This window comes from Oryx dammah, unplaced genomic scaffold (genome assembly GCF_014754425.2).
Source record: "Oryx dammah isolate SB20612 unplaced genomic scaffold, SCBI_Odam_1.1 HiC_scaffold_10, whole genome shotgun sequence".
NCBI lineage: Eukaryota > Metazoa > Chordata > Mammalia > Artiodactyla > Bovidae > Oryx > Oryx dammah.
The window spans coordinates 11092283-11118238 of record NW_024070194.1 but is presented as its reverse complement, the minus strand read 5'-3'; the positions used below and the strand labels follow the sequence as shown (position 1 = coordinate 11118238).

The following is a 25956-nucleotide window of genomic DNA, read 5'->3' as shown; positions in this document are numbered from 1 at the left end:
TACCATCCATGGGGTCGCAAAGAGTCGGACACGACTGAGTGACTTCACTCACTGTGAACTTTAGCAAGCCCATAGTTCAAATCAGGACGTGCGTTAAGTCAGCAAGTAGATTGTGGGCTGTGGGCTCTTAAAGGAGCAACGGGAACTAGTTCCGGTGGGAGAGGTGGGAAGTGTATCCGCCCTAGCAACGGCCAGAAGGCTGAAGAGTTTCCTCCCGCTAGGGGCGGGGTGGTGGTCTGGCAGAGTGCTATAAACCTGATTGCAGAATATTTTACTCTGAGGGAGAGGACAGAGATTTTAAGTTCTGGAGAGGCAACATCAGGTTTGCTTTTTAGGAGGCTTGCTTTGGGCTGCCAGAAGTCCAGTTGAGGAGCTGGAGCCACTTGAGTTCAAGGCTGGAAAGGAAGAAGGGAGTGGGTTCCAAGTCTCAGCCCTGGCCTAGGTGTAGGTAAGGAGGCCGCTTTGGGGTGGGGGTGGGGGTGTAGGGACATAGGAGCTGCTTGGACTAGCGCCGGGCTCTTGGCACAGGTAGTTTCCCTCGGCCTCACTCTCCCACCCTTGCGGCTCATTCCCTTTTCTCAGTCTTCCCTCCTCCAGGCCTGCCCCAAGGCTCTCGGCCGGGCCTTGCCTCAGTCACCGGGTTGCGGGGTCAAAGCCGCGCCCACGAGCTCCCTACCTGGGAGCTTCGGTGCGGTGCCCTCGGGCCCTCAGGCCCCGCCCCGTGCAGCTCGCTGGCCCCGCCCCGAGCACGGCCCTCCCGCTGGCCCCGCCCCGCGTCGCTCGCTGGCCCCGCCCCCGCGCACCAGCCCGCCCGCGCGCCTGGCCCGGGCGGCGCCGACGCTCTTGGCGGGAGATAGAAAAAGTGTTTCTGCGAGCGCCGGCGGCGGCCGCAGTCCCTGTGAGCAGCGGCCGGACCTGTGGTCACGCTGACGCCTCGCCACGCGGCCCCGGGGCCCGGAGCGGCCGGAGCAGCTCGCACACTGACCCCGGCCCGGCTCCCGCTCCGGGCTCGGCCGGCGGGCGGGCGAGCGCGGCGCGGCCCGGGCCGGGGGGATGTCGCGGCGGACGCGCGGGTGAGCGAAGCCGGCCGGCGGAGGGCCCTTCCCCCATCCCCAGGCGCCATTCTCCTCAACCCCGACCCCTGCCCGCACCGCCACCCTCGCCGGGGCTTTTCCGATTCCGGCCGGGCGCGATTGGGGTCGGCGGAAAACTCAGGTGTCCCGCGTCGCCCGACGCGGGGAGGCGTCGAGGGTGCGCGCTAAGCCGGGGAGCTCTCGAGGGCTCCTCGCTCCGCACCCCCGGGCCTGCTGGGCCTCGGAGCTGGGGCGAGCGGGTCTCCTGGGACCCGGGCCAAGCCTTGTATGATGTCATTTTGTCTCCCGCCTAATTGCGGGGTGGGGGTGGGACGGTGGTGTCAGCTGGAAGGGCCTTTACCGGGGAGGGAGGCGACCCCTGGAGAAGAAAAATGATTTTCGAAGTCGCGGTGAGTGGGAGGGGAAAGCCTGGAAGACGCTTGTCTTTGGAGCCTTTTGGGGGGTCTGGTTTTGCCAGTGGGCATTTCTTAACATTCGGGGAAGCACGGAGCACTCCCGGCTCTCTCCCCTGACCTAGGAGGGTTGCTGGGGCCGGGAGGGACTTTTTGGTCCCTCACCACCTGGGCTCGGGGCCTTAGGTCGGTCTCGCTCCGTAGATCTTCTTCCTGTCCTACATGCGGGGGTTGGGGCAGCTGGGGTTGAATGCGAGGGGAAGAGAGACTGATCTGTGCCAGCAACCCCTGGGGCGGAGGCAAGAGCTGCAGTCTCCATCTTACTTATCCCCCAGAGTTTGAGTGGCAGAGACAAGCCAGAAATCAGGTCTGTGGGTTCCATGTTCCTGTCTTACACCTGTTCCTTGAGTGCCTGAGTTCTAGGCTTTTCAACCAGTCTGGGAGTGATACTGCAGAGCCACAAGGGGTTCTGACCTGTTCCCTCCCAGGATTCATGTATCCATCCCAGGTAGCCTGAAATACCCCGCTTCAGGTGATGTTTGCCTTCACAGGCTTCTCAGCAGGGAAACATCTGATCCCTGGGGAGTCATCAGGCACAGGGTGTGTCTTCCTCAGGCCATGGTTTCTCAGGGCAGCTCCAATTCCCAGGAGTTATTTTCTGGGCAGGTGCTGGTCAGGCCCTGAATTTCTGGTTCAGGAAGTGTTCACTCCAGGCAACAAACCCAAAGCCCCTGAAAACCCCCAGGTCTTCTACCATCTATGCCCTGGGGCTCAGTGGAGGAATCCCAGCTCCCAGGTGAGGGATGGGTTCTGCACCCTGGAATCCCACAGCATTCAGTTTGATTCTTGGCCACTTGCTGTAACTCTCTTCTGCACAGTGCCCTACTTCCTGCTCAGCTTCTGACTCACCCCAACTGGAGCAGAGCCCAGCACATGGAAGGGCACAGAAAGGGTGTGTGAGACCTCCACGTGGTTGCCACTACTGACTTAGCCTCTGCTTTTCCTGCTGGGATTATCAGATGAGGACCTACAGGTGCAGGTTAACCCCTGTGAGCTTCGTGTGTGCATGCTAAGTTGCTTCAGTTATGTCTGACTCTTTGCAACCTTATGGGCTGTAGCCTGCCAGATTGTGTCCATGAGATTTTCCAGGCAGTAATACTGGAGAGGGTTGCCATGCCCTCCAGGGGATCTGCCTGACCCAGGGATTGAACCTGTGTCTTTTATGTCTCCTGCATTGGCAGGCGGGTTCTTTACTGCTAGTGCCACCTGGGAGCTCAGTTTTCACATCTATTAAATGGGAATAATGAGAATGCATGTGAAGTAGACAATCATTACCATGATGGTGATATAAGTATGTTAAACCTCACGGAATTGTCCCAGCCGTCTGGAGTACTGTCCCCATTAAATAGAGTATTGGAGCTCCAGAGGGTGTTCACACAGAAATCACTGTCCTTGAAGGAACATTAGCTGAGCTTCTGTTAGAAGCTGGGTGTCAGAGAACCAAAGACAGTTTCTGTTAGAACAGAGGCCGGGGTCAGTTGATGTTAAAGCCAGCTTCTTTCTGTTATTAGTATCTTGTAGAATTTTTTCCTCCTATTTTGAGATGGTGGAGTACTCCATGAATTGGGTTGGGAATGACGAAAGAAACAAAGGGAAAGGGAAGTCGCTTAGTCGTGTCCGACTCTTTGCGACCTCTTGGACTGTAGCCTACCAGGTTCCTCTGTCCATGAGATTCTCCAGGCAAGAATACTGGAGTGGGTTGCCGTTTCCTTCTCCAGGGGATCTTCCCAACCCAGGGATCGAACCCAGGTCTCCTGCATTGGAGTCAGACTCTTTAACCTCTGAGCCACCAGGGAAGCATGACGAGACAAGGTTGAATTCCAGCTCCCGTGACTGGTGTTGGTGGGTTTAGACAGCATCTGTCCCTTTCTTACCTCATTCTAAAAGTTGACTTATGTTAGCGTTTCTGATCAACTAAGAGGCAGCAGCTTTGCATGTTTATCAGTCATTCATTCCTGTATCTGGCCATTTCCAGAGCAAACATTTCTTAAGGCATTTTGGTGCCATCCTCCAAAGGCAGATATGGAGGTGGAGGTGACCTCTGTCCCAGTTGTCAAGGAGATAGGCATTTGCAACCTAAGGGCCTATGTTATGAGACAGGAGGATTTCCAGGGCGCTCTGGGGAGTGTGGGAGTGACTAGGGAGATGCAGAGAAGGGCAAAGGAGGGTGGCTGCAGAAGGAAGTCCTCTTCCTTCTTTTGATTCCTGACCTGCGCTTGGAGACTCATAGACTTTCCCTACGTAAAAATGCATGCCTGAGGAATGTCCCTGACAGGCCCATCGGAGTTGGGAGGGTGCTCCAGTGAGTCCCAGACATTCCAGGGTGTGGATAGCGTGATCTTCATTTTTGTAAACATTAAACCACGTAAATAGGAAGATGTTGGAGTGACTTGGAAAATTACTTATTAGAAAATAAAAACATTCAGAATTCAAAGTTGCTTGTACTCTGATTTTTTGCTCCATAAATTAGGCCTGTGTGAAGGCAAGGATTGAGAAGGGGTATGCAAAAATGCACATAGTTACTGAGGTAATATATTTTCTTTTTAAATATATATTTATTTGGCTATGCTGGGTCTTGGTTGTGGCATGCAGAATCTCTAGGAACTCTCACTTGGTATATGTGAGATCTAGTTCCCTGACCAGGGCTCGAACCAGACTCATTGCATTGAGAACATGGAGCCTTAGCCACTGGATGACCAAGGAAGTCCCTGAGATAATGTATTTTAAATGGTTTTCTCAGATAACCAATATTTCTTAAAATCCTGGTGCATAATGATTACATACATCTTTGACTTTAATCCTTAAAATACCCATGCAAGTTAAAGTTTTGTTACTGAAAAGGAAACATGAAATGGGTGTCTGGTGTTGAATATCCTAATATTCTTGGTGAAATCTTTTTTAGCTTTTGAAATCATAAGGGTGTTAGTGAAAAGACAAGAGTAAAGAAAAAAATAGACCATAACTCTATTTCTTCTTTTAATATTTATTTTAATTTATTTCCTTGGCTGTGGTTGGTCTTTGTTGCCACACGTAGGATTTAGTTCCTTGACAAGGGATCGAACCTGGGCCACCTGCATTGGGAGCTCAGAATCTTAGACACTGGTCCACCAGGGGAATCCCCATAACCCCATTTCATCAAAAACTTTTTAGAAAGGGGGAGGGTGGAAGTACCCACATTTGTGCCTACAGTAGAAGCCCACCTCCCTGAAACCTTTCCCTCGAGGTCACTGGCCTCTGTCCACACTCTGTCCATCAGGTGGCAGCCCTTAGAGACGCATATCCTTGACCTTTGGCTTTTTTCCCCTGCAGTGAGGAGCTGGATGAGCTTCACTACCAGGACACAGATTCAGATGTGCCAGAGCAGAGAGACAGCAAGTGCAAGGTCAAATGGACCCAGGAGGAGGTAAGTGACACTGAGGGGCAGTTGTGGGGGATGGAAGTGATGGAAGCTGTTGGGGGGGTGGCGGGGGTGGGGGCAGACGGAACTGAACCTGGGGTGTGTCTGCCCCAACCAGTATGATGAAGGGGAGACGCTGTTGAAGGAGGCCAGTGGGCCCTCTGTTTCTCTCTGATGCTTCTCAGCATTCCTGTACCCTGTCAGTATTGACTCTGGGAGGGATGTGTCTCTGAGGAGCAGCAGTTGCTGTCTCTGGGAAGCTGGTGTGTTCTGTATCCTGAACTTTAATTGTGCTGCTTGTCCTGTAACTGCTGGGTGGTTTAGCCAAATCTGCCAACCCCTACTTTATTATCATTAAAAAAAATAATAATTGTATTGTGTCAGTAATACCAAGCTCTGAATTGATTTTCTTTTTATTCTTTAATCGTGTTTATGGAGTGTATATATATATGTAGTCAGATGCACCTTTTTAAAGTGGACAGTTCCATCACTTCTAATAAGTGTGTGTTACTTACATAAGTGTCATCTTGATTATCCGTGGAAGTTCCCTTTGTGATTCATCTTTCCCAGCTCCAGGCAGTGGCCCATCCAGTCAGTGTCTCTGTCTGATCTTCTTGCCTGTTCTCAACTGTACTGTAAATGAATTCATAGAGCTATACTCCTTTTCTTTCTGGCTTCTTTTGTTCAGCGTAATGTTGCATGGTTCAGTGCTTTGTTCATTTTTTCTTGCTGAATAGTATTCCGTTGTGTGGATAGCCCATGGTATGTTTCACTTGTTGACGGGCATTTTGGCTGTTTACAGAATTTGCCTATTGAGGCTAGAGCTGCTGTGAAAATTCTTGCCTAAGTATTTTTGAGGATTATGTTTTCATTTCTCTAGGCGGGATACCTAGGGATGTATCCCTAAGGGGTAGGTATGTGTTTAGTTTTATAGACTGTCAGGTCTTTTTGTAACTTGACTATACCATGTTAAACTCCTCTTGGCCTTCTCTTTTTACTCTACCTCTGTTTTCCTGGATGTGTTTAGTTGTGAGTCTCCCCCACCCCACCTCCTTTTAACTTACTGTTTAAGTTGTGAAACACTCTTAAATCATAAAAGATTTTTCTTCACAGGAGTGCTAGGCCAGCCTTTTCTGTTCATCCCACTGTAGACCAGGGACTATATCCTACTCTTGTGGTCTTAGGAGACCAGACAAGATGGGGCCCCTACCCCCAGAGCATCTCTCTGCCTGGGATGGAGAAATAAGACCACACACAAGGCCTGTGGACGTGCTGTGCCCATCACAGTGCTGGCAGGACCGACGTTCTTTATGCCCACCGTGGTGTCTCCTGTCTTACACTAAGCCTCCTGGACCTAGGAGGTGCCTGTCATTGTCTTAAATGCCTTTAGAAGTTGAGTTTACTGTTGTCTGAGAGGTTAAGGAATGCTTCTTGGGTGAGGATTTGGAAATTCAGTGATCAGGGAGGTATGCAAAATGGTGGGTAAGTCAGAACAGGAAAGGGGTTGTAGGTGGGAAAAGGCAAGTAGAGGGGCCCTGGTGTGGCTGGAGGGAAGGGTCCTTGAAGAGTTTTTGAAAAGGTTGATTTAGGGAAAGATGGAACAGAGTCCAAGGAGGAAGGCCGTGAGGCTTGGGCTCAGAGACGGAGGCTTGCTCAGCTGGCAGGGAGAAGCCAGTGACGGTTTTTAAAGCAGATGAATGGTGTGACCGTAGCTCGGCTTCAGGGAGCTGGTCTACTGGATGTGGGGTGGATAAGAGATCTGGGGCAGCCTGAGGCTGAGCAGGCAGGGAGGGGTGCTGCGTTGTTCCGACAGAAGATGGCTGTGGCGGGATGAGGGCAGTGCAGGTAAGAGTCGACAGGTGGAGGGGCCCTCGGGGTCCAGGAGGAATTGGAGAGGGGGGAATTGTCCACCCCCGTTGTCAGGGAGGATGGTGGTGCTGGAGATGGACCCAGGGGGCATGGCAGAGGGCAGGGGTTGGCCTGACCAGGTGGGATGGGCGTATGGTGTCCGGAGCTGACTGTGTGGACCTGGGCTGGCCCCGCAACAGGATTTATGGGGACTTTGTCCAGCTGGTGCTGGGCTGTGGCCAAGCTGCAGTTGAGGGTCTGGATGTCTGTGGTGGCCTTTTTTTTCCCCTGCCCGGGAGAGAGAGAGTGTGAAAAAACACCTACTGTTAAACCATTGTAACTGTTCTCAAGTGTATGTTGAGTACATGAAGCGTATTCTCACTGTGCAGCAGATCTTTGGAACTGTCATCTTGCAAAATAAGCTGAATCATTAAACACTAATTTCCCCATCCCCTCCCCCTAGCCCTTGGCAACCACCTTGTTTTACTTTCTATTTTTGATTTCTTTTTTTATTTGGCTGCCCTCGTCTTCGTTGTAGCACATGGGATCATTTTTTCGGTGCCACATGCAGGATCATTCGTTGCAGCATTTGGAATCTAGTTTCCTGATCAGGGATTGAACCCAGGCCCCCTGCATTGAGAGCACAATCTTAGCCACTGGACCACCAGAGAAGTCCCTGGTTTTTATTTTTGACTACTTTAGAGTCTTCATATGAGTGGACTTAGACTGTCTCTGTCCTTTTGTGTCTGGCTTATTTTGCTTAGCATAATGTCCTCAGGGTTGATCCAGGTTGCAGCTTGTAACAGAATTGCCTTGTTTTGAGGTGGAATAATATTCCACTGTATGGATAATACTACATTTTCTTTATATAAATAAAGTTTAAAAAAATAAGTTTGGGGGATTCTCTGGCCATCTAGTGGTTAGGACCCCAAGCTTTCACTGTGAGGACCTCAGTTCAATCCCTGATGGGGGAATGGAAAACCTACAAGTTGCAGGGGGTAAAAATGGTCAGTTTGCTGGAGGAATATTTTACACACAAACAGCTACAACTGTTGAAGTACAATCCAGTGAGTTTCAGTGGATGTGTTGCTGTGAAACTCACAGCAACACCACCTTGCTGGGTGTTTCCATCACCCCAGGCATCTCTTGCTCCCTGCTGTTCATTTCTTCCACCCACCAACCAACCCTGACCATGGACACCACTGACTATCTTTTTGTCCCTATAGCTTAGTTTACCTTTTCTAGAAGTTCCTCTGCACAGAATTAAGCAATGTGTACTCTTCTTATATCTGACTTCTTTCTCTCATCCTAATGATACTGTGATTTTAATGTTGCGTGAATCAATAGTTTATATTCAAACGAGTTTATGTTCAGGAGAATGTTCTAACAGATACTGTTTTTCCGTTCCAAGTGCCCACGTTTCCCTGTCTCCAGGGCTGGGTCACTGTCGTCTCTGGCCTGGATGCCTGTAATGGCCTCCTATCCTCCATTCTGCCCTCCTGCGGCCCTTTCTCCTGCAGCTGCCAAAGTGAAGTTCACAACAAGCACGTTGGACTGTGACCACCTGTCACAAGTGTCAGTGGTGATGCTTCGGTGCATCGGTGGCCTTGCGTGACGCAGATGCCTGAGTCAACCCTGCATGTGGTCTGGTCCCCGCCGCCCCTGCCCCCACCCCCAAATCCTCTTGCCTCCCTCTCTCCTGCTTCCTGCAGCCTAGCCTCACTAGAGTTCCTTGGAGCCTGTCCCTTGGATCCCCAATAGGCCTCATTGTCCATCTCTCCTCCTTGCAGCACAGAGTGGCCCTCCTTTTGTTTGCAGGAGCCTTTGAGTAGCGTCTGCTTCCCTCTAGACTTTAAGTCCCAAAAGCTGAGCAGCTCTGATGCTGGCGTGCCTGGTGTGTAGTTAGATGATCACTTCAGGACGTGAATGGATGAATGAGGCTGTTCTCTTTGTTGGAGGGAGGGTGGATCTCAGTCCAGAGCAGCCGCTTTCTGCACGCGTGTGAGCTGAGCCCTCTGTCTTCCTGGCTTTGGCAGGACGAGCAGCTGAAGGCCCTGGTGAAGCAGTTTGGACAGCAAGACTGGAAGTTCCTGGCCAGCCATTTTCCCGTGAGTGCAGCCCCTCTGCCGCCCGCTCCCCCAGACAGGGAGCCTGGGAGAGACTTGGTGTCAGGGAGAAGAAAGGGGAATTCATTACCAGGCGCCCCCCGAGCTCTCCCAACAAAACAACCTTCCAGCCTCCTGAGGCCCTTTCTACCCAAACTGGAATCAGGGGCACCCTGATTTAAGCGTCCCCACGTGCCAGCCTCTGGGTGCCTGGGGGCCTTAGGCTCCATGATCATGCGTCATATCAGTGGCATATTTGCATTTCTTCCTGCAAGTCACTGACGAGTGGCTGCTTGGTTTCTCAACCGTGAAACTGAACCTGAGAGGAAACGATGCTTGAGCAGGCTTCATGCTGAGGCCCCCGCAGAGCTGACTGGAGCCACCATGTCCAGCATCTAGAGCCTCCTGGTGATGTGGGTCCTCCTAGGGTCCCCCACCCCCAGCTCTGCAGGTGGCTGACAGGGAGGGGATGTGGCAGGAGCTGCTGTTGGCTTTCCTGGCTCATCAGGCAGCTCGGGGACCAGGTCACCAGGCTCTTTGGCCTCACTCCCTGTCCTCTACAGGGTCTGAAACCTTCAGGGAAATAGCCCCTCTCGGAAGCAAGCGAGAATCCCTGATGTAGCCCGCAGGCTAGCACAGGGCAGTTGTGGGCAACGGCTCTGCACAGGGTTCTGAGTTTGCCTGCTTCCATCCAGGCCCACTTGTAGCAAAGGGAAGCACAGTGTCTTAGCCCGTGGGGGGGTAGTGTGTGGTGGTTCTGGGAACGAGGTAGGGCCACAGGCCAGGAGTTCTCAAGGATGCCTGTCCTCCTCCCAGAACCGCACTGACCAGCAGTGCCAGTACCGGTGGCTGAGGGTCTTGAATCCAGACCTCGTCAAAGGGCCATGGACCAAAGAGGAGGACCAGAAGGTAACGCCTGGGCCTGGGCCTGCCCCACCGTGGATTCACGCACCCCGGGGGAGGGGGTCAGGGGACTGAGGATCACATCCCACTGGTGGGTGCTAGGGTGGGAAACGGGGGGTTGGGGGGTCCCGCTGGCCTCACGGCGTCTTTCCCCCAAGGTCATCGAGCTGGTCAAGAAGTACGGCACGAAGCAGTGGACGCTGATTGCCAAGCACCTGAAGGGCCGGCTGGGCAAGCAGTGCCGGGAGCGCTGGCACAACCACCTCAACCCCGAGGTGAAGAAGTCCTGCTGGACGGAGGAGGAGGACCGCATCATCTGTGAGGCCCACAAGGTGCTGGGCAACCGCTGGGCCGAGATTGCTAAGATGCTGCCCGGGAGGTGAGCCGCCCGCTGGGGCCAGGGCCGGCCTGGGCATCCCCTGGCCTCTGTGCGGGTGTCCGAGGCCTAGTCCAATTTCTCTGGCGTTGTTCACTTTTCCCAGAAGAAGAGGCCTTTGGATTCTTGCCTCGGGCGGTGCAGGGACCTGGCTACTGGGAGACTGGAGCGGGGTGGGGTGGGCCTGGGGGCCTCCTGTTTACTGTGCAGGTTCTCATCTGGTGCCACTTTTGGCTTCGTGCCCTGGCCATGGTTGCATGCGTGCTAAGTCACTTAAGTCATGTCCTGACTCTTTACGAGCTCATGGACTGTAGCCCACCACATTTCTCTGTCCATGGAATTCTCTAGGCAAGAATACTGGAGTGGGTTGCCGTGCCCTCCCCCAGGGGATCTTCCCGACCCAGGGATCAAACCCATGTCTCTTGGATCCTCCTGCACTGGCAGGCAAGTTCCTCCCCACTGTGACACCTGAGAAGCCACGTGGCTTGGGTTGCCTGGTCTTTTTTTTTTTTTTTTTTAATAAAAGAGAGTAAGTCTCTTTCCTCCTGCCTGTGAGATCAGAGCCAGGATCTGGACGTCCAAAGCACTGCTCTGTTTTCACTCTACTCCTCACTGGGCCTGGCCGCTCCAAGCACTGGGTCTCTCGAGGTTCTGCAAGGAGAACTGGAAAAACTTGGGACTTGGGCTGCAGTCTTGCCAGATCTTCCAGGGTCAACTCCAGTCTCCCGAGTTGTTGCTTCACACAGTTGCTTCTGGAAACCGTAAAAATCTCTTATTCACCACTACCATCTACCCTGCTCTCTTGTCTGTGTACTTTTGTGTGTGTGTGTGTGTGTGTGCGCGCGTTGACCACCCCGTATAGCACGTGAGATCATCGTAGTTCCCTGACCAGGGATTAAACCCGTGCGCCCTGCCTCGGGAGTGCTGCGTCCTAATCACTGGCCCTGTCCATGCGCATTTCTACTTTGCTTTATTTCTAATCTTTTCTTTACGATGGTATTGTGGTGCCAGGGTAAATGGCATGGAGGGAAAGGAGATAGAATACCAGATGGTCTGTTTTCCCTGGAGTCTGAAATCATCTGTTTCCAAACTCAGACTTAAGTGTGTTAATCCTTTTGGTGCTTCCTCTAACCCTTGGTTTGGAGAGTCTTCCCCGTGTGGCCAGCCTGACCTGGCTGATGCCACAGCCTCACCTTGATCCGCAGTCACCCTCGCTCACCTGTCGGGCTTTGCACTACTCTGCTCTCCTCCCACCCACAGACACAGAACCTGGACGCCCCCTGCCTGGTGACCACTGTGTAGCCAGCTCGCTCTCACCCTTTGGTTTTTGGTGGGGAATGTTGGTCTGTCCTTTCCACCTGTGGTGAGTCCCTGGCCACCTCCCTGTAGTGCCCACACCCTCCTCTGAGACTGGTGGCTCAGTCAAGCTGTTATTCTGGTGGAAAAGCACTCAGCTCAGAGCCCCAAAGAAGGCACTGTCTCTGTGTGTCCATAATTGTGCACTGCTGTGACCCGTGTGCGCTGGGGCTGCTCACGCTGACGCTGATGTGTGCTTCCACAGTCCGTGCTTCCCTGTGCCTTGTACTGCTCTCCTCTGCTGCTCTGTCCTGCTCTACTGCGCACTCATCGGCCTCTCTCCATCCACACTTCCCTGCGCTCCTGTACCACTGTGCTACCCTCCCTGCTTTTACGTGTCACTACTCTGACTTAAGCGACTATACATGCTTGCTCTTTAGTCTTTAACAAGTGATGGAGGAGGAAGTGATCTGATTTTCCAGATTAAAAAGCCAAGGCTCAGAGTAGTCAGCAGGGGACCCTGTGTTCTCTTGCTCTGCCCTCTCTGGTCATTTTCTATCTATGGGAGGTGATCAGGGCTCGTGTTTGAGATCCCTGAGCATCAGGACATGGGCCAGCAGCCAGCAGCTTGCTTCCTTTTTCTACAGATGCCCAGGAAGCCGGGAAGGGTCTGAGAGTTGCCAGAACACTTCAGTGTTAGGATTTTTACCCTGTCGGCTGAATAAGATGTTTGCTTACTTCACAGAGGTGTGTGGGAATACTCCGTAAATCATGCCAGGCTGCAGGCATGTCAGACTTCATCTTAGAGCCCTTAGAGGTCCTCACGTTGAACCCTCCTTGACAGAAGCCGGAGCTCAGCTCAGGGAGGCTAATTATGCACCTGGTGGGGCGGCATGGGCCACCGGGCTGGGGTCAAAGGTCCCGTTGGCCCCTGCAGGACGGACAATGCTGTGAAGAATCACTGGAACTCCACTATCAAGAGGAAGGTGGACACGGGAGGCTTCCTGAGTGAGTCCAGAGACAGCAAGCCCCCCATGTACTTGCTGCTGGAGCTGGAGGACAAGGACGGCCGCCAGAGTGCCCCCTCCTCGGAAGGCCAGGTGAGCAGCGGGGAGTGGAGCTCGGGAGGGCTTGGCCACGGCGCTTGGGGCGCTTGGGTGGGTCGGCTTGATTTCACGTGTATCCGATGCCATCCCATCAACACCTACTCCTCCCTTTTCACCCGTTCCGTCGGCTGTTCTTTGATCCTGCAGGAGGGTCTGTGTGGCCACATGTCTCTCACGAGGGCCTTTCCCCATGACCCTTGTGTCCACGCTTAGCACTCACCTCCGCACCCAAGCAGGATGCAGAAGCCAGTGTCAAGGAGGGTGAGGCGGGGAGGTCTTCAGTCTCCCCCTCATCATCAACGGCTTCCTTCCTACCTGTTGCTCTCTCTAGCTTTTTCATAGTAAAACATGTGTACTTTAAAATCAGATGTGTCAAGGTGCAATCACAGTAAGATTCGTCGTTTCCTGTGGAGGTCAGGACTGAGACAGTCATGTGGCCAGCACCACAGTCAGAATGCAGAATGTCCCCATCACCCCCCAGGCTCTTGTGCCCCTTTCAGCCCAGAATTTCCCATCCTTAGTCCCTGGCACCCTTCATCAGTTTTTTTAATCTCTGTAATTTTCTAAAAAGTCATATAAATGAAATCATATGGTGTCACTTTTATATTTGTTAACATCTCACATCCCTTGTGGCTCAGCTGGTAAAGAATCTGCTTGCAGTGCAGGAGACGTGGGTTGGATCCCTGGTTTGGGAAGATCCCCTGGAGAAAGGCTACCCACTTCAGTGTTCTGGCTTGGAGAATTCCATGGACTGTGTAATCCGTGGGGTCCCAGAGTTGGACATGACTGACTTTTACATCCTACACCCTAGGGCACACTTTTTAAAAAATTGAAGTTTCAGTTCAGTCGCTCAGTCGTGTCCAACTCTTTGCAACCCCATGGACTGCAGCACGCCAGGCCTCCCTGTCCATCACCAACTACTGGAGTATACTGAAGCTCATATCCATCGAGTCAGTGATGCCATCCAACCATCTCATCCTCTGTTGTCCCCTTCTTCTCCTGCCTAGGTAGTAAATGTTGGCATATGCATTAAACAGTATATCCGTTCTCTCTGGAAGTTGGGATTTATAGGCTCAGCCTTGCGCCTTACAGGCTTATTTCTAACCCTACAATGATCACTGTATTATTTTTGAAGAATGGAGAAAGTTTATAATTGCAAGCATTGACCAGTGAGGTAAATCCCATACACACAGAAAAGGTGAGTGTTTTCTGGCAGGCAATCTAGCAAAATGCATTCAAGTTTTTAAAGAATGTGTCTATCTACCTCAAAGAACTTCTTAAGAAAGAAGTGAGCAAATGAGCAGTGATTTAGTTACAAGGACAGTCAGTAAAGTTCTGTTTCTAACAACAAAAAGTCAGATGTTAACCTTAGTTAAATAAATTACCAGTATAATAGAATCATTAAAATGACAGTGGAGAGGAATGGGTGAGGCTGGACCTGTGAGGTCCAGATCCAGGTCTAGGCACTCCCTTGGGCCTGCAGGGCCAGCCCCCCAGACACAAAACATCAGGGGGTGTTTTGTGTAAGATTAGACCTTCAGTTCAGTCGCTCAGTCCTGTCCACAACCCCATGGACTGCAGCACACCAGGCTTCCCTGTCCATCACCAGCTCTCAGAGCTTATTCAAACTCATGTCCGTTGAGTCAGTGATGCCATCCAACCATCTTATCCTGTGTCGTCCCCTTCTCCTTCCGCCTCAATCTTTTCCTAGCATCAGGGTCTTTTCAAAAGAGTCAGCTCTTCGCATCAAGTGGCCAAAGTATTGGAGTTTCAGCTTCAGCATCAGTCCTTCCATTGACTATTCAGGACTGATTTCCTTTAGGATGGACTGGTTGGATCTCCTTGCAGTCTTACAAATGGGCTTCCCTGATGGCTCAGTGGATAAAGAATCTACCTGCAATACAGTAGACATAGGAAATGTAGGTTTGATCCCTGGATCAGGAAGTACCCCTGGAGGAGGAAATGGCAACCCACTCCAGTATTCTTGCCTGGGAAATCCCATGAACAGGGGAGCTTGGTAGACTCCAGTCCATGGGGTCACAAGAGCCAGACATAACTTAGCGACTAAACCACCCGTTTTACCAACATCATCTTCGCCTTATATCTCCCCCTGTCCTTATGTGCGTACAGACCTTTGCCTCATCCTTGAATTGGTCATGCCATCTGTCGTGTCTTGTCTTGATGAGCGTCTCGTCACCATGTATGCTGCAGGGGACGTCACTGTTCACATTGCGTGTACACGTGCCTTTTTATGTGGGGGAATGCTTAGTCGAACAGTGTAGACATTTGAAATTTTCCTAAAGTGAAAAGTGAAAGTCGTTCAGCCGTGTCCGACCCTTTGCGACCCCATGGACTATACAGTCTGTGGACTTCTCCAGGCCAGAATACTGCAGTGGGTAGTCTTTCCCTTCTCCAGGGGATCTTCCCAACCCAGGGATTGAACTCACGTCTCTTGCGTTACAAGCGGATCCTTTACCAGCTGAGCTCCAGGGGAAGCAAATCTTCATCAGGCATTGCCAGATTCCCACTCGAAGGGCAATGCCATCCTGCTGCAGCAGAAAGCGGAGCTGCCTGTTTTCCCACACTGGGTCACAGCTGGCTCAGATTTTACAGAATGTCTTTGCCAGTTTTATGAGCAGCTGTGCAGTATCATGCTTCACTTACATTGCTTTTAATAGTGACGTTGACCATTTTCTCTTTTTAATTAATGTTTTATTTTATTTATTCTACTTTAGCCACACTGTGCAGCCTGCAAGATCCTAGTTCCCCAGCCAGGGATTGAGCTTCTGCGCCTGCGTTGGGAGTGCAGTCTTAGCCACTGGGAGCCCTACGTGTGCTGGGTTCAAGGCTCCTCGGGCGGTCAGGCCAACACGTCAGAGCTTGTTTCCAGATTCTTCCAGGGGAGCTGTTGCCACAAACGATCTTCCTCTATTTCTTTTTTCTTTTCCTATCACAAAATTAGTATCCACTCCTTTTTCATACCTTCGCTTTGAAATAATACTAAACATACAAAAAAGTTGCAAGAAGAGTGCTCTCCTGTACCCTTTACTGGGTTCATTAATTTTTAATATTGGTCAGATTTGCTTTATGTTTCTCTCTGTACATATATATTTTTTAACCTGAGCTATGTGAGATACATTGGTTCCATACATTGTGCCTTTTATCCCTTAATACTTGAGTTGTATTTCCTAAGAATAAGGACATTTACCAGTGTACCTTGAGTACACACTTGGAATTTAACTACTTTAGGAATTTTAACTAATCTTCCATCCAGGTTCCATTTTTTTCCTGCCCATGATCGAGTCCAGGGTTAGACACTGTTTTGTTGTCCTGTCTCTTTATCCACTTTAGCCTGCTAAGTTGTGTCTGAATCTACGACCGAATCTATGGACTGTAGCACGCCAGGCTTCCCTGCCCTTCACTATCCCAGATTTGCTCAAGTTCATGTCCGTTGAGTCGGTGATGCCATGCAACCATCTCATCCTCTGCCACCCCCTTCTCTCCTTCCCTCAATCTTACCCAGCATCAATGAATTATCTCTTCACATAGGCGGACAAAGCATTGGAACTTCAGCTTCTCTATCAGTCAGTCCTTCCAATGAAAATTCAGGGTTGCTTTCCTTTAGGATTGACTAGTTTGATCTCCTTGCTGTCCAGAGGACTCCCAAGAGTCTTCTCTAACTCCACAGTTCAAAAGCATCAATTCTTCAGCACTCAGCCTTCTTTATGGTCCAACTCTCACATCCATACCTGACTACTGGAAAAACTATAGTTTTTGACTAGACCGACCTTTGTCGGAAAAGTGATGTCTCTGCTTAGTTATGTTATAGACCGTCTTTCAATTTGGGTTCACTTGAGTTTCCTTATCAAGTGCTAGGGTGGATAGACTTCTGATAAGGTTCAGATGGTGCATTTTTGCTGAAACAAGGCACAGTTTGTATCTCATAATGAGAAACTCAAACTGCATGCCCTGTGTCCCCAGGGAAGTGTCATGACCAGCTGGCCCCCAGCATTCCCTGCCCTGAAGGAAGAGGAGAGCAGTGAGGAGGAGGTCGCAGCGGCTGCCCCCGCCCAGGAGCAGGAGCCTGTCCCCGCGGAGCTGGACGGAGTGCGGACCCCAGAGCCCCTGGAGGACTTCCCCAAGCGTGAAGACCAGGAAGGCTCCTCGCCAGAGACCAGCCTGCCCTACAAGTGGGTGGTGGAGGCTGCCAACCTCCTCATCCCGGCTGTGGAGTCTGGCCTCTCGGAAGCCCTGGACTTGATCGAGTCGGTAATGTTGGTTGAGGGACTTCCTGGTGGGCCCTGAGCACCCCTGTCAGGGAGCACTCGTCCCCTTAGACAGACGTCCTTCCGTCTGCTCATCGTCTCGCTGACGTGGCTGAGCCGATCCTGAGCGCCTGGCCAGGGCCTGGCAGCCCCAAGAGAGTGGCTGTGCCGTCCCTGTTTTCAGGGAGCTTCTGACTCACTCGTAAAGCCCGGGGTGGTGGGGCATGCTCCCCAGTGGAAGTAGGGGACAGAGTCCTCGGGGGATGGGGAGGGTGTGGTATCCATAGCAGCACCGCAGAGCACTGGTGTTCGTGGTAGCGCCGACGGTCGGGTTTCCTGGAGAGGACCCCGGGAAGGGCAGGGGTTTGGGGCTGCGACGGTGAGCGCGTCCGGGTTACTCAGGGAGAGCCACACTGGCTGTGGGCTGTGCCCCTTGGGGAGGGGCTCTGGTGGGAGCTGCGCTTCTTGGTGTGTTCACAGCTCCATCCACCAGGCCTGAAGTGTGGAGTGGTTTCAGGAGGTGGTGGGCAAGAGGCTGGTGACTAGGGGGGCAGAGGCATTCAGTGGGCAGCGCCCACACAAGCCTTCCCACTTAGGCTTCCTCTTATTAGCTGAGAATAATGATGCTGCTCATTGAACATCTGCTAAACGGCAGGCTGTGGGCCTAACGTGTAGTCCACATGGTATCTTGGGAGGGGTATCTTTTCTGTGTTTTTGTAGATGAGGCTCAGAGAGATCAGATGGTGTACCCAAGGTCACACAGCGAGTAAGGGGCTGAGGTCTTAACCATCGTGCCCAGTGAGGGCTTAGACTGAGGTCGGTCTCAGGGGCCTGCCTGCTCAGACCCTCTGGCTCTGGGTTTCCCCTCTTGCCACAGTGGCAGGAACTCTGGTGTCTCCTCCACCAGAGTGGATCTCACAGTTAGCTGTGTGTGGGGGTCTGTTCAGCAGACTACCGGAGGGCCGGCTGACGTGAGCGCTGCCCACCCTGCTGGAGCCTCACCGGGTTGCCTGGGGCCATCCTCAGACTCCTCTCAGGCACCTGTCACGTCCCAGTCCTGGGGCTCCTTCTGTGATGACGGTTTCTAACCCCAGAGTGCCTGCCACGTGCCAGGCTCACTACTTGCTGCCTCTCTGTATGCTCTCAGTCCTTTAACAGCCTGTGAAGGGGGTTGGGTGGTGGACTCAGCTCAAGCTCAGACAGGTTAGGAGGCTTATCCAGAGTCACAACAGCTGGTGAGTGCTGAGCTCGGGCTGACTCCACGATGACCTTCAGCGACTGGTGGGGGGGTCACAGTAGCTGTAGAAACACTGCCATCATCCCCCAGGCCAGTCCTTGGCGCATGTACTTGGGCCTGTTAGATGCTGTGAATTCCAGGGGCCCCTGCAAGGTTGGCGTTCCATGCTGGGAGGTGGCCCTGGAGTCAGCACTTCCCTGAGCTGCCCTCCACCCTCAGGAATGAACTTCCCAGGCTCTTGCGAGCCCCAGGGACCAGAAATCACCGCTGGGGTTCCTGTCCATTCAGAGCCAGATGCCCAGGGACCAAAGTGGAGACTTTTGTCTCCAGAAGCCCTAGGGCTAGGTTGTCATTAACTGGACAAAGGCAGAAAGGACCCAAGCGTTCCTCTCAGAATTACTCTTAGGAACTTAGTGACCTTGGGAGGATCATACCCTCTCTGACTTGGCTGCCTTGGGTTGAGAGGGAGAGGGTAATACTCCCTTAGCAGGGTGGCTAGAGGGTGGATACAATTTAGTTGAAGCACCCAGTGAGGTGCCGTGATGTACAGGCTCATGGAGCCCAGGGCCGCCTCCTGTCTGGGAATGTGGCTGGCAAATGAAGACCCTTCGTCCTGCTCATGGCCTTGGGCCCAGGTCTTCACTTCAGGTGTCTGTCAAGAAACCCAGAAGGTTTATGTCCAAGATGTTCATAAAGAACATCTGTTCTTAATCTTTAAGAATTAGGAGGAACCCAAATGTCCAACAGAAGGGGACTGAGTAATGTATATTCAAATGATAGAACATTTTTCAGCTGTAAGAATTATTATAAAAGTTAATGTTTTTGCTATAACAACAACTAAAGTCTACTGATGGTAAACATTAAACTTTGGTGATAGAATGAGGTGCCTGCATTATTCCAGCTCTACAGAAATTTTAAATGGAAAAAGAAGCGAAATAGAAATGATTTGTATTAAAGTTGGGAACGTTGAAAATACTAAATATTTAGGGACACAGGTAAGTGTTAATTGATAAAGAAATGCATGAAGATGGTCAACACTTAATTTCGGCAGTGGTTTCCTGCATGCAGGCAGAGGTTTGCCAGATAGACCTGGAGCTTTAGCGACGAGGTTTTATTTCTTAGGCTTCTTGATGGGTATATGAATTTTCTTTGTATTTTTCTCGGTGTTTTTTGTGTATCTTAAAAACGCATAGCACATTTTTTTTTTTAAATAACAGCAAGCAGCCATGTGCATGATAGGATTTCAGTTATGTTTACAAATACAGATACACAGACAGAAGAATCGTTGAGGAAAGGCAAGGAAGAGTTAAGGGTGATTGTTCCTGGGCTGTGGAATCAGGGCTTTTTGTTGGTGGTGGTTGTGCCACGTGGCATGCGGGATCTTGGTTACTGACCAGGGATCGAACCCGTGCCCCCTGCAGTGGAAGCGTGGAGTTTTAACCACGGGGCCGCCAGGGAGGTCCCTGTGGGATCATCCTTGACGCTCTGATATTTTCCAGTAGCACATGAGCCCTGTGGTTTATTGACCGCTGGGAAAGCCAGTTACTCCTAACCCCGCCCCCGTCTCCGGGCAGGACCCTGATGCGTGGTGTGACCTGAGTAAGTTTGACCTCCCCGAGGAGCCGTCAGCTGAGGGCAGCCTCGTGGGCAGCCCAGGGCAGTCTCAAGCCTGGCAGCAGCAGCCCGCGCCGCCCCGGCCGGCTGCTGCTGCTGCGCCCAGCGTGACTGAGTACCGCCTGGACGGCCACACCATCTCCGACCTGAGCCGTAGCAGCCGGGGCGAGCTGATCCCCATCTCCCCCAGCACTGACGTGGGGGGGTTGGGCGTGGGCACACCGCCCTCCGTGCTCAAGCGGCAGAAGAAGAGGCGCGTCGCCCTGTCCCCCGTCACAGAGAACAGCGCCAGCCTGTCCTTCCTGGACTCCTGCAACAGCCTCACCCCGAAGAGCACACCCGTCAAGACCCTGCCCTTCTCTCCCTCCCAGGTGCGTGCACCCCACCCCGACTGCTCACTAGGAGCAGGTGACGGTCCCCCACTGCCCAGTACAGGCCATTTTCTGGGTGTCTGCTGTGTGCAAGGCCCTGTGCCCAGTGCTGGGGATGTGGGACCCCAAACCAGGTCTGGCCCTGCCCTCGTGAAGCTTAGGAAGACCATTTCAGAGCTACTTTTTTTTTTCCTTCTGAAAAGAAGCTGCTCTCAGACAGACAGCCTGCTTTGCCTTAAGTTCACGGCCAGCAGCACATGGGGGTGGGAGATGAACTCCTGTCAGGCTGGCAAAGGGAGGATTGGGTGACGCCACGCCAAGGGTCCACATGGACCTGCATATCTGTCCTGGCCTTTGCTCTCTGGCCCTGAGCTCATCGCCTCATCTGGTTTCCTTTGTCGTCCTGGCAGTTTTTGAACTTCTGGAATAAACAGGACACACTGGAACTGGAGAGCCCTTCGCTGACGTCCACCCCCGTGTGCAGCCAGAAGGTGGTGGTCACCACACCGCTGCACCGGGACAAGACGCCCCTGCACCAGAAGCACGCTGCGTGAGTGCCAGGCCTGCCCCTGCACCCCCAGCAGAGACCGGCTCTCTGGGCGAGGGACGCCTTGGGAAAACACCTGGGACTCTTGTTTCATGAAGGCAGCCTCCTCCTGGTCATCACACCTCTTTCATCAGTGTAGTCTGGTGCTTCACTTTTGTTCTAATTCTTTTTTTTTTTTTTCTTCTTGTTTTGTTCTTTTGGCCACATGGCTTGCGGGAACATAGTCCCCAACCAGGGATTGAACCTGTGCCCTCCGCAAAGTGCAGAGTCCTAACCACTGGACCACCAGGGAATTCCTCTTTTTTATTTTTTTAATTTGATGGTTTTCTAAATTCAGAGATTAGAAATGTGGAGAGTCCACCTTGCCACGAAAAATGTAATGTTTGCGTCATTTCTGTAAGTTCCGAGTGCAGATCCACTGTGCTTGAGCAGCTCTACGGGAAGGACCCAAGGCCCCCCAGTTCTCTCCATTTTCTGGTGCTCAGGAGGGACGGCTGTGTCCACCTTCAGGCCTGTACAGGTGGCTTACCTGCTTCTGTGGAGGTGCTTTCACAATAAGTTTTCTTCCTTGTATCATCATGACCCTTGAATTCCAGGTAGAGTTGCTTAACTGCTCTTCGGCTCGTTAGATTTGCTGGGTGGGGGAGAAGCATTGCTATTTATATTTCAGGAGTCAAGCTATAAATCAGGGATCCGCTCAGGAATTTTAGTTCTCATAATGATAGGTGATTTCAGATAAGCTGTATGGATCCCGTGGTCAGAAATCAGTCTTTCAACAAGTGATCTAAAATTTAACATAGATAGGTTTCATGAGAAATGATTCTCCTGTCAAGTCACTAAGCTCTTAGACAGACAGCTGGCACCGCAAGAGGAGTAGCTGCTGCCTCTGGAGAGACACGGAGGGGCGTGGTCTCCCTCGCCTGTCTCTCCTGCTGGGGTTGCAGTCTGGCCACAGGCCGCCTTGTTTTACGGAAAATCCTAGTGACGGCAACATCTTCAGCCATCCTTCCACCCATTCGGGTCTCCTGGACGCCCTCAGGCTCTTCCTGTTCTTTGCTGTTTTTGAAGACGGCCCTTCTTCTCTGTCCCCGGAACTCCCCTTGCAGATGGGGAGGTGGGTGTGGGCGGGCAGATGGGATGGGAAGAGACCACGTCTGGGGGCTGCCTTTCTGCCGCTGAGGCCAAAGGTCAGTTGGGGGTGTGCGAATCAGGAGCAGCCCACGGCAGAGCCCCCCAGTGCCATCGCCCAGCCTCCTTCTCCGTGCCTGGCAGGTTTGTAACCCCAGATCAGAAGTACTCCATGGACAACACTCCCCACACGCCGACCCCGTTCAAGAACGCCCTTGAGAAGTACGGACCACTAAAGCCCCTGGTAGGTGGTGTGGCCGGGTCAGTCCTCCAGCCGTTTATGATCACTCGCCCTGTCCTGAGATCCCATTAGCATCTCCCGACTGCCTTGAGAAGTTGCGATTCCCTAGTTTGATAAACAGGGCCCCCTGTTAAAATGAGTTACCAGCTCTCCAGTTGTCTTCAGAGCAACCACCATGCAGGCGGTCCTGGCTGGTGCTGGAGCCACGGCGGCGTCCCAGTGGAGCTGGGGGTGGTGGAGGCCGACAACCAAAGTGATCGAATACTCAGCTCGTGGCTGTGCCAGGCAGAACGCGGGCAGGCTTTGGGATGGAGAAGGACTTCCGTGGGTGCTGCAAGCTGGTTGAAGAAAGTGGTGAATTGCTTGTCAAACCTAGGCTGTTGACCAGCTGCCTGTCAGTGGACTGGAAGCAGCTGGGCAGTGTGGAGACATCTCCTGGGTTGCTTTCCCCACAGTGTGAGGACGGCCCTTCTCCCCCAACTCCTACTTCATGAGATGGTCCTGCTTTACCCCAGGGCAAAAGAGAGGGCTGGCACCCCGGGTTTTCTGAAGCAGGCTGTTTCTGAGAACCCAGCCGCCGGTGGGAGAAAGGCAGGTCATGGAGAAGAATCCCTGCAGTGAGCTCCCCTCCCGGCTCACCACGTGAGGCGCAGGTGGGGGCTGTGGTCTCCCCGTCCTGGCTTGGAGCTGGCTGAGTTGCCCCGGGCCAGGCACAGTCAGTCCGGCCCTTTCCTGACTTGGACTCAGCTCCCAGATACTGAAATGTCTGTGTGCTCTCGGGACACATCCAAGAGGGCAAGTCCGACCTTGGCAGCGACAGTTCAAGTACACGGGGGCTTTTAGAGTGGCTTCTCCGGTTTCACTGTGCCCTACATCCCCTGGCCTCTGCCACCTGAGCGCCCAGGCCCAAGAAAGGGATGTGGAACCAACACCTCTGTTAGCGTGGGGCTGAGGCGGGGAAGAGTTGGGCTCTGAGTGCATCCGGGTCCTCTGTTGGTGTGGGGCCGAGGCGGGGAGGGGCTGAGCTCTGAGTGAGTTCAGGCTCTGAGCTCACAGCTGTGTGGCCCTGGGCTGTGCTCTCAGCCTCCGTCTGTACACAGCGGAGGATGCCAGCTGGTTCCTTGGCCTGGATGAGGGTGGCTGTGATGAACTGGAGTGCTCCCAGCCCTCAGGGAGCTGAGGCCAGTGTCCCAGGCAGGACAGTTAATGGCCATGGACACCGTGTGTGAGGCCAGCGTCCCGGCTCTAGGCCACCTCTGGCATCACCCAGGGCAGCGGAGGTGTGGCCAGGTCTGCCCTGCCGCCCCCACGAGCAGGCTTGGCGCGAGTCCTTTGGCCTGGGCACAGAGCCTCACCCTGGCCGTTCCCACCCGCAGCCCCAGACCCCCCACCTGGAGGAGGACTTGAAGGAGGTGCTACGCTCCGAGGCCGGCATCGAGCTCATCATCGAGGATGACGTGAGGCCCGAGAAGCAGAAGAGGAAGGCCGGGGTGAGCGGCTGGCGGGGCGGGGGGCAGCTGGGGAATGCACCGAGGCTGGCGGGGCGGGGAAACAGGCACCAGGGGCAGGGGCACGGGGGCCTGCCGGGGAACAGGCAGCTGAGCAGCGGGTGGCTGGGGACCAGGCGCGGGGGCAGGGGGCGCCGCCCATTGCTACAGCCTGGGGGTCCATGAAACTGGCCGGCGGAGCTGCCTGCCACCCTTCCTCTCCCCTTGAACTGGTGCCTCAGTAATTCCGCGTTGTTTGGACCCTCCTGAAGTGGGCTCTGGGCCAGGCGGGGTGGGTAGAGCGGTGATTAAGACCCAGAGGGGGTCGCTTCTGGAGTTCAGTGGGCGGAAATGGCAAACACCCCCAGTGACTCAGTACAAGCAGCATTCGGGGACAGAAAAGCAAAGAGGATTTCAGGGGGCATCCTTCAGACGAGCCGCCAGCCGGCTGTCGGCGCAGCATGAGGAGGTGGGGCCGGCCGGTTCAGGTGAGGTGGGAGCTGGTGGGGACACTGCTCCGGATGCTGGGGTGCAGAGGCCGGGCCGCGCTGGACAGACCTGTCCCGCCCCTGGCCCATGTGGTTTCCTGACCGCAGGCGGCTCTGTGTCTCCTGTTTTGAAGCCCCTTTGTTCCCAGGGCTCTCCTCTAGGGAGAAGGGAAGGCGGGAGTGGGCTAGAGTGGTGGTGGGTGGGGAAGGTGGGTGGCCAGGCAGGGAGGGGACCCTCCAGCTGGGCCCCCTGGTGTGTGGGCAGCTGTGTCTGCAGGTGGTTCCCAGCACGGGTAGCAGCTGTTGGGGGCACAGAACTGAGTCTCAGAGGCCCTCCCTGGGGTCGGAGCTGCCCCTGATCTGTTTATAAGGAGGCGTGGGGCTTGGGGGCTGGGCATTCCCATAGCAGCCTGTGTCCCACGGGGTTATGTGTCTCTGTGTAGCGCCCCGGCTGGTGGGTGTTCGAGTGGTAACTTGGCTGTGTGGGTGTTTAGTGTGGTAGAGACTTGGGCTGCGCTTGGTCCCCCTGGGGATGAGTTTGGGTGGAGGTGGCCTTGTGTCCTCCATACCTGGTGAGCATCTGGCAGGACAGTCTGCCCTGTGGACAGAGTCTACGATGGGGCCAGTGTCCTGGGCCCCCACGGTTCCCCCAGAAGATCCTCTCCAGCTGGGCCTGCTCAAGAGCTCTCCCTGCACCAGGGCCTGGTTTCTGGACCAGGGCAGCAGGGACCAGTGTCGTCAGGCACTGAGGGTGACGGGAATTCAGGCGTGTGCCCTAACCACCACCTCCCCCCAGATGCGGCGAAGCCCCATTAAGAAAGTCCGCAAGTCCCTGGCTCTCGACATCGTGGATGAGGACGTGAAGCTGATGATGTCCACGCTGCCCAAGGTCGGTCAGGGGTCTGGGAGAGAAGCCATCCTGTGAGGCCACCCCCTACTCCCCACCCAGCTGCAGGAGGCTGAGAGTATGGAGTCTCCCTGGGGGGCCTGGGCCTCTGGAGCCCTTCAGCCTGGAGAGCCCTGAGGGTGGAGTCGGCGGGGCTTCCCTGTGCCGGGCTCAGCAGAGAGGAAGGGGGCAGGTGGCACTGGGCATTCCCCACTGATCGACCCAGGCGGCCCTGTCCTGGTCCTTACAGAAGGCTCGGTCGGCAAGCGCTGATTGCGAGCACTTGTTGGGCGTGTGTGTTTTCTGAGTCCCCAGCGCCTTCCCTTGTATTGCACTGCTAGGGAAGACCCGGAGACGATCAGTGAGGTGCCTTGGGGCCCTGCCAGGTGATTGGGGCACCTCTCCCCTGGCATGGATGCTGCCCTATTCCTAGCCCAACCTCCAGAAGGGGCTGCTGCTTCCACAGAGCCTGGGCCCCAGAAACCATGCCGGGCAGTCAGTCCCTTGCAGCAGGCAGTGGGGTGAGCTTGTATTTCACTAGTGGCCGGCAGCAGACAGTGAGGGCTGTGGAAAGGCCCATGAGACAAACGGCTGCCTGGCAGCTCCTACAGGTCTGCCTGCCACTCACACTCCTGGCAGAGAAAGCTCCGTCTAATGAAGCATCCACGCCAGGCGGGAACTTGGTGCACTCCAGACAGACCCTTGGGCGAGTGAAATAACTAGCGGAAAGAAAAAAAGTCAGGTCAAGTGGTTAAATGCAGAGGAGGTGGAATGGAGGGCCTGGTCTCTGGCATCTCTTGAGCTGCCTGTGCCTCAGGTTCTTGCCTGTAACAAGGACGCTGAGCCCAGCAGGCTGTTTCAAGGGTAAAGGCCTGTCTGGGAGGCTGCCCAGGCCTGTGGCAAAATGCTGAGCCTCTGACTTGGTTTTGCTTTCAGCCGACCAGCATCCTCGCAGCAGGCTCCTCGGGCCTCACCCCATCGGGCAGCAGAGAGGACAGCAGCCTGCTGAACGAGGGCTTCCTGCAGGCTAAGCCCGAGAAGCCGGCAGCCCCGAAGCCCCGGGGCCACTTTGCAACCCCTGCCCCCGTGAGTGCTGCCCCTCGGGGCCTCGCTCT

At 53.8% G+C, this 25956-nt stretch overlaps 1 protein-coding gene across 1 annotated transcript in view; it reads left to right on the top strand.

Moving 5' to 3' along the window:
• The first annotated feature begins 861 nt into the window (after positions 1-861).
• MYBL2 (MYB proto-oncogene like 2) overlaps positions 862-25956 on the top strand; it is a 26230-nt gene continuing 1135 nt past the window's right edge. The window contains exons 1-13 of the mRNA XM_040248350.1: positions 862-1073; positions 4856-4949; positions 8828-8899; positions 9713-9805; positions 9958-10178; positions 12409-12571; positions 16559-16846; positions 19654-20064; positions 20475-20614; positions 21884-21983; positions 23357-23470; positions 24752-24844; positions 25778-25927. Of these exons, the coding sequence (XP_040104284.1) occupies positions 1054-1073; positions 4856-4949; positions 8828-8899; positions 9713-9805; positions 9958-10178; positions 12409-12571; positions 16559-16846; positions 19654-20064; positions 20475-20614; positions 21884-21983; positions 23357-23470; positions 24752-24844; positions 25778-25927 (1959 nt within the window). The 5' untranslated portion in view covers positions 862-1053. The remainder of the gene's footprint in view (positions 1074-4855; positions 4950-8827; positions 8900-9712; positions 9806-9957; positions 10179-12408; positions 12572-16558; positions 16847-19653; positions 20065-20474; positions 20615-21883; positions 21984-23356; positions 23471-24751; positions 24845-25777; positions 25928-25956) is intronic.